This window comes from Malaya genurostris, chromosome 3, assembly GCF_030247185.1.
Source record: "Malaya genurostris strain Urasoe2022 chromosome 3, Malgen_1.1, whole genome shotgun sequence".
NCBI lineage: Eukaryota > Metazoa > Arthropoda > Insecta > Diptera > Culicidae > Malaya > Malaya genurostris.
In genome coordinates, this window is record NC_080572.1 from 277,701,999 (window position 1) to 277,725,120 (window position 23,122).

The window sequence follows — 23,122 nt, forward strand, 5'->3', positions numbered from 1 at the left end:
ATACCTCACCCTCTAATTTTTAGTGAACTTCGAGTTCTTCAGAATTCCTTTCCAAAGTTAATGTTAGCAGGTGGCTTAATTGTACCAGTGTTGAAAAGCCCCTCGTGAATTGTACTGCATGACAGCTCTCCGCAAAACATGCTACCAACCAAATAGGAGCACTGCAAACAAAATCTCTCCAAATATATCGCACCGAATACCACTACCACTACAATATCGAAATCTTTTTTACCTCACACAGTAGCAATTCGAAGTTTAGTCTGTTTCGAGCTTTTGTGATGGGTTGTCGTTTTTATCGGGACGTTCATCTGAAGTCTGGTGGAAATTGTAGTTAAGATGGGTCGCGATTCGTACTAGTGCAAGTGTGCGTTATTTAATCGTATATACGATTCCTGAGCGATCATGAAACGAATTATGATCTTAACATCATCCGGTTTCGTAGATAGAAAGTGCAGTGCCCTATAAAAGTTAATCCTTCATTTGCAGTATATGTCAAGAAGAGAAGGGTTACTGCACAAATAACAGTTATCTTGTCGCGCTCTCTCACACCCTGCAGACGACACACTGTCACAGCAAGAAGGAGAAGCACCACACCACTGAGAAACGGTTGATCGGAGTGAGACAGCAGAAAGGGAAACTTCTGTCAACTGCTGATGTCCGGTCGTATTTGGCGTTTGTTTGTATGCATGCGCTAGTCGGTTGTCCAGACAGCAGTGATCTCTGGTTGTGTAGAGAATTGAAGCAGTGGCAGCATTTGCAGCAAGCAGAAATGATTCTGCTGATGATGAACGTCAGTCTGGATGAAGTCATGAAGTGAAGTGTGACAGGTGGAACGAGATGCGGTGGGTTTGGTGTGTTATGACGGTGTTCGTGTATTGCTCTCTGTGTATATTGGCCCAGTGAGTGAGAAGCAAAAGTTGTGTCGCGTATTCTATTCGTTTTCTTACCGTGAAATATTTATTATTTGCATTATGAAATTTGTCGTGAAATTGTTCTGGGATTGGCGATGAAAAGTTCCCAAGTGGTTGATCGAAGAGCTGAAAACAACGGTGAAGAATCCCCTGCGACGGGATAGTTTAGTTAGTCTTTTTTTTTGTGTCCCTAAATAAGACGAGGAAGGAAAGTGTCTGTACAGTGTTTTATTTTCGTGGTTGGTTTATTCAGTGCGGCCAGGAGCCCTCGAACATCGGGAGGGTGGTGTATGTGTATTGTGGTTGAAAGTTTTGATAAATGTCAAGATGGCGGCTACAAACCGAGCTCGTCCGCAGCCGAGAACTAACATCTCGTTCTTCTCGAAGATCCAGGGCAAGATATCGGATGCCTGCGCCCAGCAAAAGTTCCTAACGGACAAAAAGACCCTGGAGAAAACCTGGAAGCTGATGGACAAAGTCGTCAAGCTTTGCCAGCAGTCGAAAATGAATCTGAAAAATTCTCCCCCCTTCATACTGGACATCCTGCCGGATACGTACCAGCGGTTGCATCTGATCTACTCCAAGTACGAGGATCAGATGCACCTTCTGCACGGCAACGAGCACTTCAACATCTTCATCAACAACCTGATGCGGAAGTGCAAGCAAGCCATCAAACTCTTCAAGGAGGGCAAAGAGAAGATGTTCGACGAGAATTCCCACTACCGGAGAAATCTCACCAAGCTGAGCCTGGTGTTCTCGCACATGCTGAGCGAGCTGAAGGCTATCTTCCCGAATGGACTGTTCGCGGGGGACCAGTTCCGCATCACCAAAGCGGATGCGGCCGACTTCTGGAAAACCCGTTTCGGAAATAGGCAAGTGTTTCTTGCTTTTTTTATGATCTTTCGCATCGGTTGCTAGAGAGAGAGAGAGAGAAAGAGACATATAGAAAAGAGGGTTCTCTGTCAACACAAGAAACGTCATCATTCCACTTCAGGACACACTAGAGTTCATCGACAGTGCGGACAGTGTTATCCTCCTGGAAATCACTTTTTACATTACTTTTTTGTTCTCTAAACTAGGTCGAGAGGAAATTGTTATGGAAAATAATCGTTTCCTTGAGTTGTATGCTTCATCGCTATTGTTGTAGGTGTAGGAAGGTGGGCCTGGTTGGGCGGGGGAGGGAGGGTCTAGAAATGGAGGTTGCAAGTTTGATAATTGTTTTCATTTGAATCGCCGGAAAACAACGAGTTGCAGTAAGCTCCGGTGAATCGCGGAAACCAGTTGTGTTGATTCCAAGTGAAAGTAAAGTTGCCACGAGGAAAGTATCTCATGATGTTAAAAGATGATGGTCTATGCAACCATCAGTTGCGATGTCGTTCGACTAGGGTTAGTGTGGGGTATCTAATGACAATATTACTACATTATTCGTTAGTTTTTTACTGAAGAAATTCCTTGTATCGGAATCGTTTGTACATCATAATAAATATTTGAATTAAAAGTTTTTCAATCACATGAGAAAAACTATTACTTCTATAAGCAAATAATGGTTTCATAGAAACTATTATAAATGTAATGAGATTCATTTGTTATGAGGTAAAGAAATCATTTGACAAAACAATCGGTTTTCGGAATTGACTCTCTACGGAATATATTTTTCCTTGTAAAGTTGGCCATGATTGTTCCAGCAATCGATAGTTTTGTACAATCGGTTTATTGTCACAGAAAGAAAAGAACGTCTTTTATTTTCCTCATATTATTATTTCTTCGTGCGAGTTCGACCTAGTGTTTAAGCGTCTTTTCACAGAACAGTCGATAGACAGTTATGCTTGTTAGAGAGCCCTACAATAGGAAAGATAACAATAGAGTTTATCAACCGTACAATGTGCGACTTTCCGTTCATAGGGTTTGCGTTATGAAGGCTCCAGAGTAGCTCATTGGGGGAGCAGTTCCATGAATTGTTGGAAGAGAATTTTTTCCCAAGTGTCATATGCTGCTTATTTAATTTATTCATCTTTAAAAATCTGTTTATCTTGAGGCATTTGTTGAAACCTCCAAACAAAGTCGATTACGATTCGACATCGTAACGGAAGAAATTAAACTTATCAAATCTGCTCTAGGACGCATTAACACATTATCTTTATCCAACGAATCAGCCCTCTTCGGTATGTCCCGTAAATTGTGTCAAAATCACGAACTTTCGTGAGGGGTAGCAAGAAGGCCACGAATCACATCTGGAGAAAACGAAGATCAAACTTATTCTACATCGGCTGTGCACTTAACATTGTTCAGTAACGAAGCACTTCAGTTAAGAAGCCCTTCATTTCTAGCAATTGAAGTATCACCCTGTTTGTTGGCATGGAACACGTAAGGAGTGTATCGATAAGTAGTTAGCAACATTCAAACAGTTATTACTCTGAAATGGCTTAATTTTTTGCAGCGTGTTTTGCGGTGACATGTTTGTTTACATCTCAATAACAGCTGCGCAATCGATTGGTTCCGGTACGGTTTATCGTTTCAATGATGAGTCGAATTGATCCGGAAACGCGAAAGAAAATTCTGCACACTTGGTGCTCAGAAAGTGGTGTCACGTACAACGAAATTGCAGAACGGGTGAAAGTGCACCACACCAGTGTCAAAAATATTATCGAGAAGTTCGGTAAGACCTTTCCATGAAGGATTTGCCCCTATCCGGTAGGAAAACGGGTCCCAGCCAACCCGTCCGGGACTTAAAAGTGGTTGAGTACATCAGGAAAAACCCATCGGCGTCGACGCGGGATTTGGCCAAGCAGTTCAACACCAGCATCGGGATGATTCAAAGGATCAAAGTTCGGAACTCCCTGAAAACGTACAAGAAACAGAAGGTGCCGAAAAAGTCCCTGGTACAGCAAGTTCAAGCCAAAACAAGAGGGCGAAAACTGTATAACCGGATTCTACAGAATAAAGACGGATGCATCCTGATCGACGACAAAACCTACGTCAAGGAAGACTCTCGAGCGCTGCCCGAACCGCAATATTATACGAAATCGGTGTACCAGGATCTGGACGACGCCGACACCACGGTGGCGGTGGAAAACTTTGGGCAGAATGTGTTGGTCTGGCAAGCAATTTGTACCGGTGATTTGCGGTCGTCGATTTTCTTCACGAAGGGCACAATTAACGCCAAGGTGTACGAGGAAGAATGTTTGAAGAAGAGAATGCTGCCACTGTACTGAAAGCATAAGACTCCTCCTCTCTTCTGGCCGGATTTGGCTTCAACTCACTACACCAACTCCGTTCTACAGTGGTTGTCAAAGAATAATGTACAATTAGTGGAAAAGGACATCAACCCACCGAACTGCTCGGATCTTCGGCCAATTGAAAGGTATTGGGCAATTGTCAAGCGGCACTTTCGGAAGGTAGGTACAGTGTCCCAAAAAATGCAGGAGTTCAAAAAAAACTGGACAGCTGCCACCAGGAAAGTCACAAAAGTAACTGTGCGGAATTTAATGAATAATGTCAAGTCCAAAGTGCTAGCGTTTTACATAAACTAGGATTTTTTTCAATATAATCAGTGAAATGCATAAAAATGTATTATTTCTACAATACATCGAAATCTGATGTCAAAATATGTTTTTTTTTCGCTTTTTTTATTCAATAATCAATGTTGCTAACTACTTTTCGATACACTCCTTAGAACGAAACTTATGTAATCAAATGGAGTGACAATTTTGCCCTTTACAGTTCTTTGCATAACTAAGATAGAGACTTTTGCAGAATTTGAAAAATTGTAAATGGCAAAATTGTAGGATTTTGAAGCAGTTATTCTCGTTGGGGAGAGAAACTCGATTTGTTTTCTTTTGTGATATTAGCCCTTTTTTGAAAAACAACTGGAGTTCGTGCTGGAGATTGACGAGTTTAATTCGAACTCCGATGGATGCCGCTGACTTCCGTCATTTTTGTTTCAATTTCCAAGCTATAGATACAGCGTTCACAACCGATTATTATAATCTTCAAATGTAGAAAACATTAATTCGCTGGGTAGATCAATCATACAATAGGCCTATGATATGAAAAGAATGCAAGTTATCTACGACTTTCTACATAAATGTTTCTAGCAAATACGAAATCAATACAAGTGCCTCTAAGCGTAGTAGCTTGTGAGGGAGTAGATTTTATATCCAACTTTATATACTTGCTCATGAAATCAATGGATTTAATATCTTGTTTTGAGGCATCCTCATTGAAATCTCCCGCAACTATCATCGGCGTATTTTTACGAGAATAAAAACAATGGGGTGCACTTGATTCCTTAATCTGCATGAAAACATGAAATATATTTAGAAAAACGCCACATTTGTTTAGGGTTTGCAGCGGCGTTAAAAATTGTTTTCCTTTCGCCATATTTAAATCTGTATTTTTCCGGACAAACAAAATACAGATTAATAATAATCTTACTAATAGTATGAAGATGTGTTCTACATCGATACTTTCATTTTCACATTGCGTGAGAGCGTTGCCCGTCGTATTAAGGTAAAAATCATCTGTTTAGTTATTATTTTTACGTTTCGTCTTTGACTCATCAATGCAGAGTAGTTCAAATTGAACTGCTTAGTGCTAAACTCGGCAGTTCAATTTGAACCGCTAAGGAGACGTAGGAGTTTCTGCTACTTACAGAACACTTTTTGTTTTTCAACGAAGTGCAATGTCTTTTCTGACGTGCCAAACGAAAACGTGTTTTCGACTATTTCTGGCCGATGCAGGTTTGGTCATTTAGGAAACAGCCAAATTTTGTGCTCTGCACTGATGAGTCAAAGACGAAACGTAAAAATAATAAAAACGGTTATATGCCCTAGCACAAAATTTGGCTAACCCCTAAATGATCAGTCTAGTGCAAATCTAGCATAATTAGATTAGCTTTGTGCACTTTTCGTTGTCTGAAATTCGCACCAAACGAGCACAAATTAGACAAGTATTTGGCTGCATCGCATTCGAGAAAAAGGTTTAATATCGTAGAGAAGTGTTTAATATCGTAGAGAGTTCTACAATTTGGTCCTTCTGAAAGACGGAAATGAATCCCGTACAGCATTTTGATAGTTTTTCTTTCACTCAAATATTGAGATGTAAGAAATATTGAAATTTACGCCTTGTGTTACGGTTATATTCATGTAATGATTTTTTTTCTAGGACGAATGACGTTGCCGGGCGCCCTTATTTCTGGAATACAAACGTAATCATCCGTAACCAAATAGTCCTTTCCCGAAACTCCAACGCCACTAACGGTGCTTTCAGGACCCCAAAAGTAACGTGAAGAACTTATTTAGACAACTGTCTTGAACCGCCGCCCTACATTCTGGAATACAAACGCAATCTTTTGAAACCTAATAGTACTTTTCAACACTACAAAATCACAAACAATCCAACGATATCAAATCAATTAATATCTGTACACATCTCGAATATAGTCCTACGTCAATCTCGCGGTTAGGGGACGGGTATAGCGTGATGGGATAGTCGATGCCTATCACGCAGCCCACCTGGGTTCGATTCCCAACCCCGCACATAGGGCCAGAAAGACTTTCTGGTCCGAAGAGGCTAATGACCTTAAGATGTTAAAACCTCTATAATTGAAACAAAAAAAAAATCTCGTCTCTGGTATTACCTACTCCAAGTTTTTCAACTTCTATTTGGATATGAGCATGAACTTACCGAGGCACCTCTCGCCGATGATAACACAAATAGGTGAATAATTTGTCGCTTATTTTTTGCTAATTAGTTACGGTTATTTTGAATTTGTTGCACAATTATTTTTTATTTTTTTAAGTACTTCGCTAAGTTCATATGAAGTTAGCGAAGCCCTTCTCCCTAACATTCTTCAAAACAAATCGAAGCCAAGTGAATAATTTGTTGCTAATTAGTTACGGTAATTCTGAGTTTGTTGCTCATTTTTTTTTATTTTTGAGTAGGGTAAGGACTCCCTATTTCATCTCATTTGCAAGGACGTTGTCTTGAAAACTTGATTTAGCCACTAAAATCACTATAATTTTTTCATATTTCTGCCTAATTCACCTTGCTCCACATGGAGAATTGATTCACATTCCTTGTAAATTTAAATAATGTTCAAAAAATCAGCTAAAAACACTTCTGATATGTTTACTACTCTGCTCCTAATTTCATCTCAATGGATTTTTATTCATCCTATCGTTAGTCTTTTATTCAACCTACACGCTTAAAAATAGTTAGTCAAAAATGCGTAAGATCTCACTCATCTACAGGAAAAGTGGAACAACTCTAATTCTGAGTAACTCCTTAGTTACTCTAATACGAGTTCTTCCGCTGGAAACGATGTTTGGGTAAAATCTACTCATTCACTGAGTAATGCTTTATTTGCCAAAAATAGAGTAATTAGTTAAATTCTGAGTGACATTTTATTCCACATATACCAAATTTGGGTGAAATTGTTCCTTATTTAATTGTATTGTATTAAAATATTAAGTAATTGACACGCAATACATAAAATAACTATACTGTGTTTATTTATTAGTCCGTTTACAATTGATTTCTAACTTGATATCATATCAAGTGGCGGTCGCTTAAAGTAGTGTGTCAATCGTAGCTTAACATACATGTCAGTACTGCTCAGGCAGCAATCAGACACTTGTTCCTCATAAATGACACACTTGAGCATATTCGTTTCCATTCTGAAGCACAGTACGGATCACTTCTGGACACAATAACTGCATCGATGGCACAACCAAGAGGACAGTCTAAACATTGTAGTTTTAGCAGACACGACACCATTTGTGTTAAGCGACTCACTCTTGAAATACGCGATCTCACTAACAAAATTAGAACCTGTTGCTGCAAATAGTTATTACAACTTTTAGACTGATCTTGCGAATAGTAACATAAAAACGAGTTCTTGCGTTAAACTCAAATTTAGAGTAAGAGATACTCATTATTATTGATGGTAACTACTCAATTTTTGACGTTTCCATGTATCATTTAAAAATGAGTAACTAGTACTCAAACTCTGAGTAACTTTTTCTAAGCGTGTATTAATTAGTAATGGCGACAGCAATCAAAACAAAACATTGCACTATTACACTCTCAGGCTCAAAATGCCCGAATTTTTTCTTAAAAATGGCCTAATGCCAACTATAAGACAACATACGATATTTTTAGAACCAGTTTTGAATCATTTCGACGTATAAAAATTTCTGGGTCGTTTTCGTTACCTTTCGTTTTAAATTTAAAATTTTACTGTGCAGTTAATTTGGTCAACTTAACAACAAAAACAAAACAGGAATTGTTTTTATCTAGGCATTAGCCCTTCTAAAAACAAAATGCAGAGTCAGAGATGCCATTTATACAGATTTATCTGTATTGTATAGATTTTTGAGATCAGAGTATAGATTTTATACAGATTTCCTAAATGTAATACAGATTTGTACATGTTCATAAAAAGTGAGAAGTAAAAAATTAGACTTTTCTCTCTGAATAGATACTCGGTATTTGATTGCAGTAATTTTCGCATATATGAAGAACAGATATAGACTTTTTATGCAAAGCAATACATATTTTCTATGAAAATATCTGGCATCTCTGTGCACAGCCGATGAAACACACACACTTAACAGCGTTATGTTGACATATAGCGGAAAGAAACCAGTGCTACTAGATTTGCCACAATGGTTATTTCATTAGTATTGAACACGCTCTTTCGGGTAATATTCGAAGCCGAAATAGTATTATTGAAATATAAATATCAATAATATAAATAAAAGTAATGTCACGGATACTAGAAAATATATTTGTTGATGATAATTTGAAGAAGAAAAACAATTTCGTTTTGTAACATTATGAGAAAACCTGGCAACTTTGCGAAACTAAATGAGATGAAAACAAAGCGCAATCAAGTGAACGAAATGAAAAACTTTCATCTCATAGTTTTGAAGATTTTTATTGCTTGTCGGGTAAATTTTAAAGTTTTTAATCGTTAACTAAACAAGTGGCAAGTGAACATTACTAATTATGAAGTCATCCAGCATTCAATGGTAGTGTAATTGTGCGAAATAGTGATCACGTTTCAGTCGGTGTTGAACCAAGAGGACAGTCTAAACATTGTAGTTTTAGCAGACACGACACCATTTGTGTTAAGCGACTCACTCTTGAAATACGCGATCTCACTAACAAAATTAGAACCTGTTGCTGCAAATAGTTATTACAACTTTTAGACTGATCTTGCGAATAGTAACATAAAAACGAGTTCTTGCGTTAAACTCAAATTTAGAGTAAGAGATACTCATTATTATTGATGGTAACTACTCAATTTTTGACGTTTCCATGTATCATTTAAAAATGAGTAACTAGTACTCAAACTCTGAGTAACTTTTTCTAAGCGTGTATTAATTAGTAATGGCGACAGCAATCAAAACAAAACATTGCACTATTACACTCTCAGGCTCAAAATGCCCGAATTTTTTCTTAAAAATGGCCTAATGCCAACTATAAGACAACATACGATATTTTTAGAACCAGTTTTGAATCATTTCGACGTATAAAAATTTCTGGGTCGTTTTCGTTACCTTTCGTTTTAAATTTAAAATTTTACTGTGCAGTTAATTTGGTCAACTTAACAACAAAAACAAAACAGGAATTGTTTTTATCTAGGCATTAGCCCTTCTAAAAACAAAATGCAGAGTCAGAGATGCCATTTATACAGATTTATCTGTATTGTATAGATTTTTGAGATCAGAGTATAGATTTTATACAGATTTCCTAAATGTAATACAGATTTGTACATGTTCATAAAAAGTGAGAAGTAAAAAATTAGACTTTTCTCTCTGAATAGATACTCGGTATTTGATTGCAGTAATTTTCGCATATATGAAGAACAGATATAGACTTTTTATGCAAAGCAATACATATTTTCTATGAAAATATCTGGCATCTCTGTGCACAGCCGATGAAACACACACACTTAACAGCGTTATGTTGACATATAGCGGAAAGAAACCAGTGCTACTAGATTTGCCACAATGGTTATTTCATTAGTATTGAACACGCTCTTTCGGGTAATATTCGAAGCCGAAATAGTATTATTGAAATATAAATATCAATAATATAAATAAAAGTAATGTCACGGATACTAGAAAATATATTTGTTGATGATAATTTGAAGAAGAAAAACAATTTCGTTTTGTAACATTATGAGAAAACCTGGCAACTTTGCGAAACTAAATGAGATGAAAACAAAGCGCAATCAAGTGAACGAAATGAAAAACTTTCATCTCATAGTTTTGAAGATTTTTATTGCTTGTCGGGTAAATTTTAAAGTTTTTAATCGTTAACTAAACAAGTGGCAAGTGAACATTACTAATTATGAAGTCATCCAGCATTCAATGGTAGTGTAATTGTGCGAAATAGTGATCACGTTTCAGTCGGTGTTGAACAGTCGTTCGCACCGCACGCGTATAGCTCTTGGCTCCTGGAATTTTTTTTCTGGCTACCTAGAGTTTCATTGATTCAAGGCTTCAGTCTTTTTCAAGGCTACCTGAATCACTAACTAAGTGACTAAGTGATACAAAGAGTGATATTAGAGTGACTAAGTGATACAAAGAGTGATATTAGAGTGACTAAGAAATTAATCAGCCTTTTTTAAGGCTAGCTAGGAGTCTAATCGAAGACTAATTTAGCCTAGTTAATTTAATTTAAAATTTCATTAATTTCAAAAATGCCTGCGTCCAACCGGAAAGGCAACAAGCCTAAGGCTAAAAATAATTCAATACGGAATAAATCACAATCCGTTATTCAACATTTTTCTAATAACATTCACGATCTTATAGAATCTGAATGTAAAAATAAAAGACAACGGACGGATTTCCCTTCCGTTGATCCTATGCCGTCTAACAATATTTACGAGATTCTTCCTGAATCCGATTGTAGCGACATAGAAGAAAATTCTTCAAAAATTCCCAAAATGGACGCTTGTCGTTCTGGGAAGAAACATCAATCTATGCCACCAGTGACGGTGATGATTTCCGACTTCAAAGCATTCCGTACTGAGCTTTCTACTTTTCTCCCGGAAGTAAAAGTCTCATTTCAAATCGGACGAAGAGGAGAATGTCGAGTCTTGGTGGATGGATTGGAAGATTACGAACGTCTTATTCGATATTTGTCCGAAAAACTTCATAAATTTTATTCATATGATATAAAATCAGACAGACCCTTCAAGGCTGTCTTGAAAGGATTATCAAATGATCAAAGTATTGATGAAATTAAAAATGAACTAAAAGAATTGCTTGGTTTTGCCCCTTCCCAAGTAATACTTATGAAAAAAAGAGCGAATGGTACTTCTAAACCACGCTCTGGAATTTCCCATGAACTTTACCTAATACACTTCAATCGAAGTGATGTAAACAATTTGAAAACTTTAGAAAAAGTACGTTTCATTTCCCACATTAAAATTCATTGGGAACATTATAAACGGCATAATCGTATTGCTAACTTAACGCAATGTCGTCGTTGCCAAGGCTTCGGTCATGGAACCAAAAATTGTCATATGGATATACGATGTTTGAATTGTGGTAAATCGCATTCGAAAGACGTTTGTCCAATGAATGAAACCACTGATAAATTTTCATGTTCAAATTGCAATGGAAATCATAAATCCAATTATTTGAAATGTCCTGTCAGGGAAAAAATTTTAAACGCTCGTTCGCTTAGACAACAAGTCAAATCAACGACCTTAAATTTACAGAATATACCTGAAAATTCTTCTAAGGCACCTGCCAATTCGTCTTCTAACGAAAACAATTTATTGACAGGTAGATCGACCTCGTCATCATCTTCTTCTAATGTCAGTTATGCTGGTATATTAGGTAGAAATCTATCTCCTATTTCTTCTAATGTAAATAATCAAAACACAGGACCGCCTTGCAGTTCTTCTTCTAACGAAAACAATTTATTAATAGGTAGACCGGCCAAATCATCTTCTTCTAATGGCAGTCTACCTACAAATATTCCTTCAATGCCATTCGCTTCTTTAAATGAAGTCGATTTAGGCGATATAACTGAAAATAAAATGATCTACCTACAAGATCAACTTTTTCAAATGATCATCCAAATGAATTCGACTTCATCACTTTTTGAAGCATTTCAAATCGGATGGAAATTTGCAAATAATATTATAATGAATTTAAAATTTAACAGTGATGTTAAATAATTATTTGAATATTTTAAATTGGAATGCTCGATCTTTGAAATCGAGTGAAGATGAATTTTATAATTTTCTCAAAGTTCACAAAATTCATATTGCCATTGTGACAGAAACTTTTCTTAAACCAAATGTAAAATTGAAAAGTAATCCACATTATGTGGTTCATCGATTTGACAGGTTTACTGGAATTGGTGGTGGAGTTGCCATTTTTGTCCAACGGCAAATTAAACATCGAATTTTACCTTCTTTCAATACTAAAGTTATTGAAAGCTTGGGAATCGAAGTTGAAACCATTCATGGAATTTATTTCATCGCTGGAGCATATTTGCCATTCCAATACACCGGCGAACAATTAAATTTCTTTAAAGGCGATTTGCAAAAACTTACAAGATATCGATCGAAATTTTTCGTAATAGGGGACTTAAATGCTAAGCATGTCCAGTGGAATTGTAGGCAAAATAACAGTAATGGTAAAATACTTCATAATCAACTCTCAGCTGGTTACTTTACAGTTCTTCATCCCAGTAATCCTACTTGTTTCTCTTCCGTGAAAAACCCGTCTACAATTGATCTGGTTCTAACAGATCAAAGTCACATTTGTAGTGAACCGATTACTCATGCTGATTTTGACTCAGATCATCTTCCTGTAACATTCAGACTTTCCAACGAAGCTATAATTAATCCAATTAGTTCTATTTTCAACTATCATAGAGCTAATTGGTTGGATTACAGATCTCACATTGAAAATCATGTGGATCATGAAACTATTTTAGAAAATTCTGCGGACATCGACACAGCAATTGATAATTTGAATCATTATATTATCGAAGCTAGAAATCTTTCAGTTCCCAAAGCTCAAACTAAATTAAATTCTCCTATCATCGATGACAATCTTCAACTGCTCATTCGGTTGAAGAATGTTCGTCGACGACAATATCAACGTTCTCGTGATCCTGCTATGAAAAACATAGTTAAGGATTTACAAAAAGAAATTAAACATAGATTTACTCTTTTGCGAAATGAAAATTTCGCTAAAGAAGTTGAACAAATTAAACCATATTCTAAACCTTTCTGGAAACTTTCTAAGGTTCTTAAGAAACCTCAGAAACCAATTCCTGCTCTCAAGGAAGGAAATCAAATACTTCTTACAAATGGTGAAAAAGCTCAAAAACTTGCTCAGCAGTTCGAGAGTGTCCACAATTTTAATTTAAACGTTGTGAGTCCTATTGAAAATGAAGTCTCACTGAAGTATGATCATATTTCAACCCAAGTGTTATTACCAAATGACATTCTTGAGACCAATTTTGATGAAATTAAATCAATTATTAGGAAACTCAAAAACATGAAGGCTCCTGGTAATGATGGAATTTTTAATATTCTTATTAAAAATCTTCCCGATGTTGCCTTGAGACTCCTGGTTAAAATTTTCAACAAGTGTTTTTCATTAGCTTACTTCCCAAAAAGATGGAAAAACGCTAAAGTAATTCCTATCCTAAAACCTGATAAAAACCCAGCAGAAACATCAAGTTATCGCCCAATTAGTTTACTTTCTTCTATCAGTAAACTTTTTGAAAAAATTATCTTGTTAAGAATGATGACTCATATAAATGAGAATTCAATTTTTTTACCAGAGCAGTTTGGATTTCGTCATGAACATTCAACTACTCATCAACTTGTCAGAGTAACGAACATGATAAAATCAAATAAATCTTCTGGGTTATCCACTGGAGTTGCTTTTCTAGACATAGAAAAAGCATTCGACAGTGTTTGGCACAAAGGTTTAATAGCAAAAATGTCTGATTTCCAGTTTCCTATTTATTTGATCAAAATGATTCAAAATTATTTAACTGATCGTACTCTTCAGGTTAGCTATCAGAATTGTAAATCTGAATTGCTACCCGTACGAGCCGGTGTTCCGCAGGGTTCGAGTGTAGCTCCAATCTTGTATAATATTTTCACTTCTGATCTTCCAAATCTACCCGTTGGTTGTCAGAAATCGCTATTCTGTGACGACACAAGTCTGTTAGCCACAGGTAGAAATCTAAGAGTGATCTGCAGTCGCCTACAAAGAAGTTTAAATATTTTCAGTGATTATCTGTCAAAATGGAAAATTAAACCAAATGCAGCAAAAACGCAATTAATTATCTTTCCTCACAAGCCAAGAGCTTCTTTTCTAAAACCAAACAATAATCACATTCTCAAATTGAATGGCTTGGAATTGACATGGTCTGATCAAGCTAAATACTTAGGTTTAACGTATGACAAAAAACTCACTTTCAAGGATCACATTGAAGGAATCCAGGCAAAGTGTAATAAATATATTAAATGTTTATATCCTCTTATAAACAGAAATTCTAAGCTCTGTCTAAAAAACAAATTGTTAATTTATAAACAAATTTTCAGACCAGCCATGCTTTATGCGGTACCAATTTGGTCAAGCTGTTGTTCCACCAGGAAGAAAACTCTTCAAAGGATTCAGAATAAAATTCTGAAAATGATTCTGAAGCGTCCTCCCTGGTTTAGTACAAATGAGTTACACAGACTCACAAATATAGAACCATTAGATGTAATGTCACATAATATTATAAGCAAATTCCGACAAAAATCGATGCAATCTTCAATTGAATCGATTCGCTCTCTGTATTAGTTAGTAAGTTAGTATATAAGTTCCTTTTCCCCATTACACAATACAAGTAGGTTTAGAATTTTCCCTACACAAAAATCTCAGAATTGCGTAAGCAAATGATGTCTTCATGGTAATAACCAAATCATATATATATAACAGGGCTGAAAAGTCACCACTTGTGGCTGAACACCCAATTTAAATCTTAATAATTTAATTTTAACTCATATTCCAATAAATAGTTATTAAAAAAAAAAAAAAGTGATCACGTTTTGAGACGAATCGATTAGTAGATATTTGGAAACATGATGAACTGTAAATCTTGAGACGAAAATGTGTCCTAAATTGAAAATTGAGTTTGTTTTAAATAAAAAAAACGATCACCGAAGAATTTGAAACCATTTCTTCCAATGAGAAAGTGTGACAATAGCTTGAATAATCATTTTAAAACATTCTACAGTTTAGTTCAGGTACGTTGTAAGATAAAGTTCATGTTCACATGAACTTAGCGAAGTACTAAAAAATTGAGCAACAAATTCAAAATTACCGTAACTAATTAGCAACGAATTATTCGCCTATTTGCATTATCATCGGCGAGAGGGGCCTCGCTAAGTTCAAGCTCATCGAAAACTTTTAGTTTAGATTGACCTTAAGAGTGAGATGAAAATAGGGTTCATTTTTTCGCGTCGTTATAACAGCAGCATTGAGCAATTTCCGAATTATTTTTTCTGTGGTACTGCTTCTTAGAGCCGAAGCAATAATATTGTATCCGATTTTATCACAATTCGTTGATTGAAAGTCGAGTAGTCGGCAAAAAAAAATATAGTGACTCTACTCTACCGTCTGATTTTTCCCCCGAATTTCCTACAGAGCACTGGAACAATTCTGCTAAATCTATTACCAAGGAAAAAACGAACCTAATGAAGGTCAAAAGCAAACCTATACAACTGTTTTCGAACGCTTCCATCTGCTACCCATTTTTAAAGTTTCCCAACTTCAACTTCAAGAAACTGCAGTCGTTCGTTCGTTCGTTCCTTTCTCCTTGCTGCGGTGAATGCATCTGTTGCCATAATTCTGCAGTTAGCGGCCGTAGCATTGGATTGGATGGTTGGCCCCGTTTTCCCCGTTCCCCGTTCCCCGTTTCCAGTTCATTAAACTAGCTTTCCCGCTTCCTGTCCCAAAACTGCCGATAATTTAATTTCCTTTTTTGATATCTGGCTCCCTTTTCCAAGCGTCGAGTCGCGTCGAGTGGTGGTCGATTTTCACCTGCCGAATGCCGGTCGGATGCTTTTCTTCAAACCAACCGTGCTGCAACCGTTGCATCGTTATCGTCGAAAGAGAAGAGAAGAGCGAAAAAAATCCCCCAAACATGGAAAAACATTGAAAAGTTGGGTGCGTCTCAGTTCGTGCCCGTCGGGGTAACATACTTTATGTAACCACACATCCGGACTAGCGAAAGCATCGATCCGAGAGAGAGGGAGAGAGAAAGACGTCTGCTGTGTGTGATAACAATTGTGAGGTTGCTGAACGAAAAAGTAACACACACGATGCAGTTGCTGACAGTGACCCACACGGTAGATTGACTGAACGATAACCGAAAAGAAAAAAAAAAAATGGGGGAACTCGAGTCGTTTGTCGTATTTTGTAAAGCAACCACAACCGCACTTGATTGAATCGATTTTCGATTCACAGGACTGAAAAAAGGGTTGTTTCTTGAATTTAACCGTAAAGAGCAAGGGTTTGTTTTTCGTTGAAGGTTCGGGAATGCTTGGAAGATGTCTTTCCTATATTATTAGTGGTCGTGGTGATGATGAACTAGTCGACCGCCAACTGAGCCAGCATTTCAAATTGTTCATCATCGAAGATGATTCATTTCAGAACCAAAAATGTTTCTAGTTTGATGATGAATTATTTTTTTTTATTCAATAGTAACATACTTAAAGGCACACTGCTTGAGCTCTAAGATGCCAAGGGCATTTTCTTATTTCAATTAATAACTAACTTAAAACTAGGGTATTATCATTAGGGTAGTGGCGAATTCCGGTCGCAATGGTCGATTCTGGCAGATTCAGTTTGCAGCTGGCGACCGGCAATATAAATATGACACTAGTGTCTTCCAGATGACGATTATACGTTTCAATGGGTCCGCGGGAAACACCCCCAGGTCACAGAGACCCGGCCTGTGGCCCGCATGTTGGTCATCGACTGGAGCAGTTTTCCCGTGGGCGATGATGTTGCCTAAGAGAATGAAAAAAAGTATAGAGAAGTAATTTTGTGGAAAACGGGGTGAAAAAGGGGGTATGAGAACGAATGACTAAAAACGATAAAGATCGAATTAGTTGACATCGAGATGGTGGAGAAACGGAGATAGAGGGAACGAAGAATTTAGTGGCAGCAAAAAGATCCTGTTATTTTCTACAGAGATGGTGGGATGATGAATTATGATTTCTTGCAAATTTAAACTTACAAATTGGCATCAAAATAATATACGACCAAATTTTGAAGCTTGGTTGAACGCAGGCTTGACACATTTCAGGAAATCACACTTGACGGTTCATCATCAAAAAAAAAATGCTGTGAATCGGTTCTTTTCAGGTCCTTATTTTCTCAGCATTTTTTTATTTTCAAAACTTCTTCAACAATTACTTTAGACAGTTCAAAGCCTTGGTATTACATTCCAGTAGTGGAATTTGACCTTCTGTTTCAACAGACTTCGCAGACGTACAGAACCATAGCATGGCTAGTGCTACGATCCTACTGACACTAAGAATCCTTCCAGGTTGGGGCCTCGAACATACGACAACTGGTGTCTGAGACCAGTGTTCTATGCACTGACCGAATGCCAATTTGTTTTAAATATTTCGAAGGCACTTCATTCAAAGTTTTGGCCTAAAACGTTTTAGGGCTAGAACTTTACTTACTTAAAGACTGTCCCAGAAAGTATGGACGCACTTTGATTTCGCTGTAAATAATTCACAAGTTTATTCGATATACTGATAATATTAGACTACAACAACAGAATATTATTCTCAACATTTGCTACTTAGCCATTGTAGACTAGCTGGCGCACCTTCTTGCGAACGTTCCTCATTAAATTCCGTACAGATTTTATGGCGACAAGTTTTGACACTTTTTTCCAATCTTTTCCAAACTGTTGAATGGTTTCGGCTGCCGAGACATGTTTCCTAAAATGTGCCTTCGTTGAGGCCCAAAATTCCTCAATTGGTCGAAGTTGTGGGCAATTTGGTGCATTCATGTCTTTTGGGACGAAAGTGACATTTTTGGTAGTTTACCATTCTACCGTCGATTTCGAGTAGTGGCAAGAAGCAAGATCTGGCCAGAAGACAACAGGATCCTTGTGGCTTCGAATCATGGGTAGAAGTCGTTTTTGTAAACATTCCTTAATGTACATTTCGCTGTTCATTGAAGCAGTGGTGATGAAGGGTTTCGAAATCTTACTGCAGCTACAAATTGCTTGCCAGACCATAGCTTTCTTACCAAATTTTTCGAGTTCAATCGATGTCGCGGACTGGTTTAACACTAGACCTCCTCGCACCGTATAATATTGTGGTCCCGGCAAGGGTTTGTAATTGAGTTTCACGTAGGTTTCGTCGTCCATGATTATGCAGTTCAAATTTCCAGCAAGAATCGTATTGTACAGCTTTCGAACCCTCGGCCTGATCGATGCTTCTTGTTTCGGACTACGGTTTGGTTGTTTCTGCTTCTTGTAGGTTCGAAGATTCAAACGTTCTTTAGCATGAAGAACATTTGACTTCGAAGTGTCCACTTTTTTGGCCACATCCCGAACTGAAACCTCCTTCTTTTGCTCGAACGTCTTCAGTATACGTTTATCCGACTGAGGGTTAGCAGGGCCTTTTTTTCGACCCGTTTTCGGTTTAACCTCAAAGGTGTTATCCTCACCGAACTTCCTGATTGCATTTCGCACGGCTTTTTTACTTACTCCTTCCATTTTTGCTATCTTTCTCAGTGACAGTCCGCGTTCTGTGCACCATTTGTACACAATTTTTCGACGTTGTACTGCTGAAAGTCCAAGTATTTCGAAACAAACTGATGAAAACTGCACAAGCGGTTAGAGAATAGTGTAAACAACAGAACGCAGCCATAAAAATTGACAGATTCTGAACCGTTGCGAAATGGCAGCGGTTTTTGGTTGCGTCCAAACTTTCTGGGACAGTCTTTAGAACTATAAATGGAGTAAAATATTAAAAATGAAAACTGAAGGAGGACACTATTAATTTATGTGCATTCTGTAATTAATATTTCAGCTATCCAGTTTGTCTTTCATCTATTATCTTGAACCAATTCGAATGTTTACATGAACCTCATTTTAAGACCGCTCTCACACTATTGAAAGGAATATTTTGTTACTTCAACTTGATCAACTGACGGTGGTTGAACTGAGCTTTGATTTGAAGAGAATCGATTGAAGAACTAAATGCTACCCGTTCGGTACGTCAGCGAAAGTCGTGCACACTTACACATAGGGTCAGAACGTTTTTCTGTCCCAAGAAACGAATGGCCTCAAAGTTAAACCCTCTAGAGCCGAAACAAACGAAAATACTGGTACATTAATTCACTTTCATGCTTCGGTAAACGTTTTCCAGGTATATATTTTCGTTATTAATGTTCCTACTTTGAAACCTAGAAGCTTTTATAAAAGCTCTACATTCGCTTCTGTTGTGACGAGTCTCACTGAAACTCATTGAACTCAATTTCTCTTCCTAAAATTTTCAAAATAAGCTGATAAGAAAAATGTTACAAACATTTATTCAATCTCATAATGCATTCGCCCCCGCACTAACATGAAAAGATGTTACGTAGAAAAAGGATATTTCTGCACTCCAAGGATCAGCTGACAAGCCTATCGAAGGTTTTGAGATTCAGCTTGAATGTTGTTACTAAAGTGTGTCACACTAGAAAAGCTTCGACCGCGGATCCACCCATCAAGCGCTAGAAGGGGACTATCGCGTACGTGTGTGTAAGTGTAGCATACCTACCTATTTATGCAAGCATGCATAATGTAACACACAGCTGCGGGTTGAGAAAATTGCCAGCTGCAGAATAAAAAATTTCATGTCTGATGATGATGATGATTCATTATAATATCACCTTTTATGCTTCATATATGGACAGGCTCGGATATGCGCCGCCGAGACGTCAATGGAATAAAAAATTAATTATTTCTTATCGGTAGCTCGGCAGGCATGCATGTGATGCGATCGCCTTGGCGGTCTCTTGTATTCATACTTGACACAAAGCCACAGCTTTCAACGACGGGGACGACCTGAATATGGTCACCTTGTCAAAGTGTGACGCCTTTTCCTGCGCACGGAGCTCCTAGCCAAAGACGGCGGTGCAAATCGAATTTATTGTCGCTGCATTCTTAGGCGTGAATGCGTCTTACAAATGGCGAATTTTTGGGGTATTTACTAAATATAAATTTGTGGATCAACATTTTTTATCTCACCTTTTGCGAACCGTGATCGAATAGAAGATATAATTAAGCTGAAATAGCATATAAATGTGTAGTACAATAATAATCATAGATGATTATCAGAGAGGCTAAATATTACAAGTCACAAGTGTATTTTGCAGGACTCCATATGAAATTAGTATTGAATTGGAATTTAACAGTATCAAACCAAGTATTATTCTGCCATGGGAATGACAAAAAGTGAGATGAGAAAAGCAATAGTCTGTCACGCAGCCTACCTGAGCTCTTAGGCTAATTTAACACTGATTGATGACGATTTTACCGCACGAGTAAAATCTTCAGAAACGAAACACCCAAAACATTATCTGCAATACATTTTAGACTATGAATGTCATTCATCATACAAACAAATTACTAGGTGTGTCGTTTCACGATGAAAAAGATAACGTTCTGATTGCAATTAAAATTATCACACGTCTTCAATATGACAAACCATTATTTTTTACCAATGGAGAAACCCATCCGACTAAAGAGTGCCATGGGTTTTCAGTGTATATTTTTTTAAGAGTGCTGATCGATTTTATACAAATTCTTCTTATTATTAAATAGTTTATTTAACCTTGGATTTAATCTAAACAAATTCTTCCTTAACAAAATTATTGTACAATGAACAGTTTCCGAGCTACAATGATTAGAATAAAAATGGACGCAATTCAACAAAAACAACTGAGTTCCAGTCTAAACACGACGATATCGGCTACTTCTAGAGCAAAGGTTACTATGAGTAAATTTATTGCTTTTGATCTGTAAAATCATTTAGTGAATAATGAGCCCATTTTTTTGTTTGTATCAAAAACTTGAATTCTTGAAAATAACTAAAATTGTTTCAGTTGTATTTATTTATATTTTCAAAAAACACGAATTTATGTCAACGACCATACCATGTTGAAAACACCGGTTCTCGTTTGATCACCGAAGTTAAGCAACATCGGGCGCGATCAGTACTTGGATGGGTGACCGCTTGGGAACGTCGCGTGTCGTTGGCTTTAAAAAAAAAAAACGGAAATCGAGTGGTGCTGGATGTCAGGTAGCAGTAGCATCACATCCAACAATCAGCATCCAACAAGAACATCTAGAGCAACGAGGATCTACACGGCAGTGCAACGGAGATAGACAACAATTTCAAGGTAGAAGTTTTTTCTTTTCCTTTTGATTGAGTACTGTGTAGTGTTGGTTTCATTTTTTATTTTAAAGTTTGATTAAAAATTTTAATGTGATGGATGAATCCATGGACGTAAATCCTAGCATGAATCCTATACCCCCACGAACGAAAAAATATCAGGAGAGCTCTTCTGGGCCTTGGATAGTCTTTTTTAGACGTATATCAAAGCCATTAAACATTTTACAAATTAATAAAGGTTTGACATCACGATACTCTTCAATCAAAGAGATCATAAAAGTAAATAATGATAAAATTCGTGTTGTAGTAAATAATTTGAAACAAGCGAATGATATTGTCTCTTCGGAACATTTCAAGAGTATAAAGTTTACATACCCTCCAAAGATGTCGAAATTGACGGTGTTGTTACCGAAGCGAGTCTTTCGGTAGATGATTTACTCAAGCATGGTGTTGGTCGTTTCAAGAACTCTATGCTTGAGGGTGTGAAAATACTGGAGTGCAAACAACTGTACTCAGTAGTTCATGAAGAGGGAAAGAAAGTTTATCGCCCATCAGACTCGTTTCGAGTGACATTTGCCGGGTCTGCGTTGCCGTCCCATGTCTATGTCGATAAAATTCGCCTCCCTGTTCGGCTTTTTGTTCCAAATGTAATGAATTGTACGAACTGCAAAAAATTCGGCCACACAGCTACTTACTGTAGTAATAAACCAAAATGTATTAAGTGTGAAGGGCCTCATAAAGATAATGATTGCAACAAGGAAATTGAAAAATGTATTTATTGTGGAGAAAGTCCTCATGAGGATATTTCAGTATGCACTGCATTTAAAGTACACAAAGACAAAATTAAGCTTTCTTTAAAAGCACGGTCTAAGCGCACATATGCAGAAATGCTTAAAACGGTCATTGATGTCCCCCCTTTGGAAACCGAAAACGGGTTTTCAAATCTAGAGGAACCAGAGGACTCTGACTCTGACGAAAATAGTGAAGGTAATTCGTTTATCACTACCCAAGGGTCAGTTAAGAGAAAGAAGTCTTCTTCCAAATTACCAAAAAAGGCACCTAAAATTTCATCTTCAAAAAAAGATCCCCGTGTTAAACAAAAAAAGTCAAAACCAAAGACTGTGCCTCCTGGTTTGTCAAATTCACAAACCAATCCAGGATCTAGCACAGAAAAAGGTAATAATCCTGTGGGCTCTATTTCACAGCCACCAACAGGATTACTGAAGTTTTCGGAAATTGTTGAATGGATTTTCTCAGCATTCAATATATCTGAACCCTTAAAGACCCTCATAATGGCATTCCTTCCAATAGCTAGAAATTTTTTGAAGCAGTTATCAGCTCAATGGCCAATTGTCTCAGGTTTTGTATCTTTTGATGGATAATTTATCACCCGCCGCAAATGATACAATCACTGTCCTGCAGTGGAATTGTCGAAGTATCATGCCAAAACTTAATTCATTTAAAATTTTATTGCATAGCCAAAAATGTGATGTATTTGCTTTATGCGAAACATGGCTTACTTCAAACATAGCTTTAAATTTTAATGATTTTAACATTATACGTCTCGATAGAGACTCTCCGTATGGTGGAGTGCTTTTGGGAATTAAGAAATGCTATTCCTTTTATAGATTAAACATCCCTTCAACTTCTAGTATAGAAGTTGTTGCTTGCCAAATAAACATTAAAGGCAAAGATATTTGCATAGCTTCGGTTTATATTCCTCCAAAAGCACAAGTTGGACAGCGACAGCTTAATG

The 23,122-nt window shown here is 37.1% G+C and overlaps 1 protein-coding gene and 1 non-coding gene across 2 annotated transcripts in view; both read left to right on the forward strand.

The window, feature by feature from the left end:
* The first annotated feature begins 273 nt into the window (after nucleotides 1–273).
* Nucleotides 274–23,122, forward strand: part of LOC131438341 (homeotic protein female sterile) — a 185,855-nt gene continuing 163,006 nt past the window's right edge. The window contains exon 1 of the mRNA XM_058608294.1: nucleotides 274–1,783. Within this exon, the coding sequence (XP_058464277.1) occupies nucleotides 1,239–1,783 (545 nt within the window). The 5' untranslated portion in view covers nucleotides 274–1,238. The remainder of the gene's footprint in view (nucleotides 1,784–23,122) is intronic.
* Nucleotides 21,114–21,232, forward strand: LOC131439677 (5S ribosomal RNA). Its single transcript, XR_009231161.1, has one exon. It is a non-coding gene; the product is annotated as a 5S ribosomal RNA (ribosomal RNA).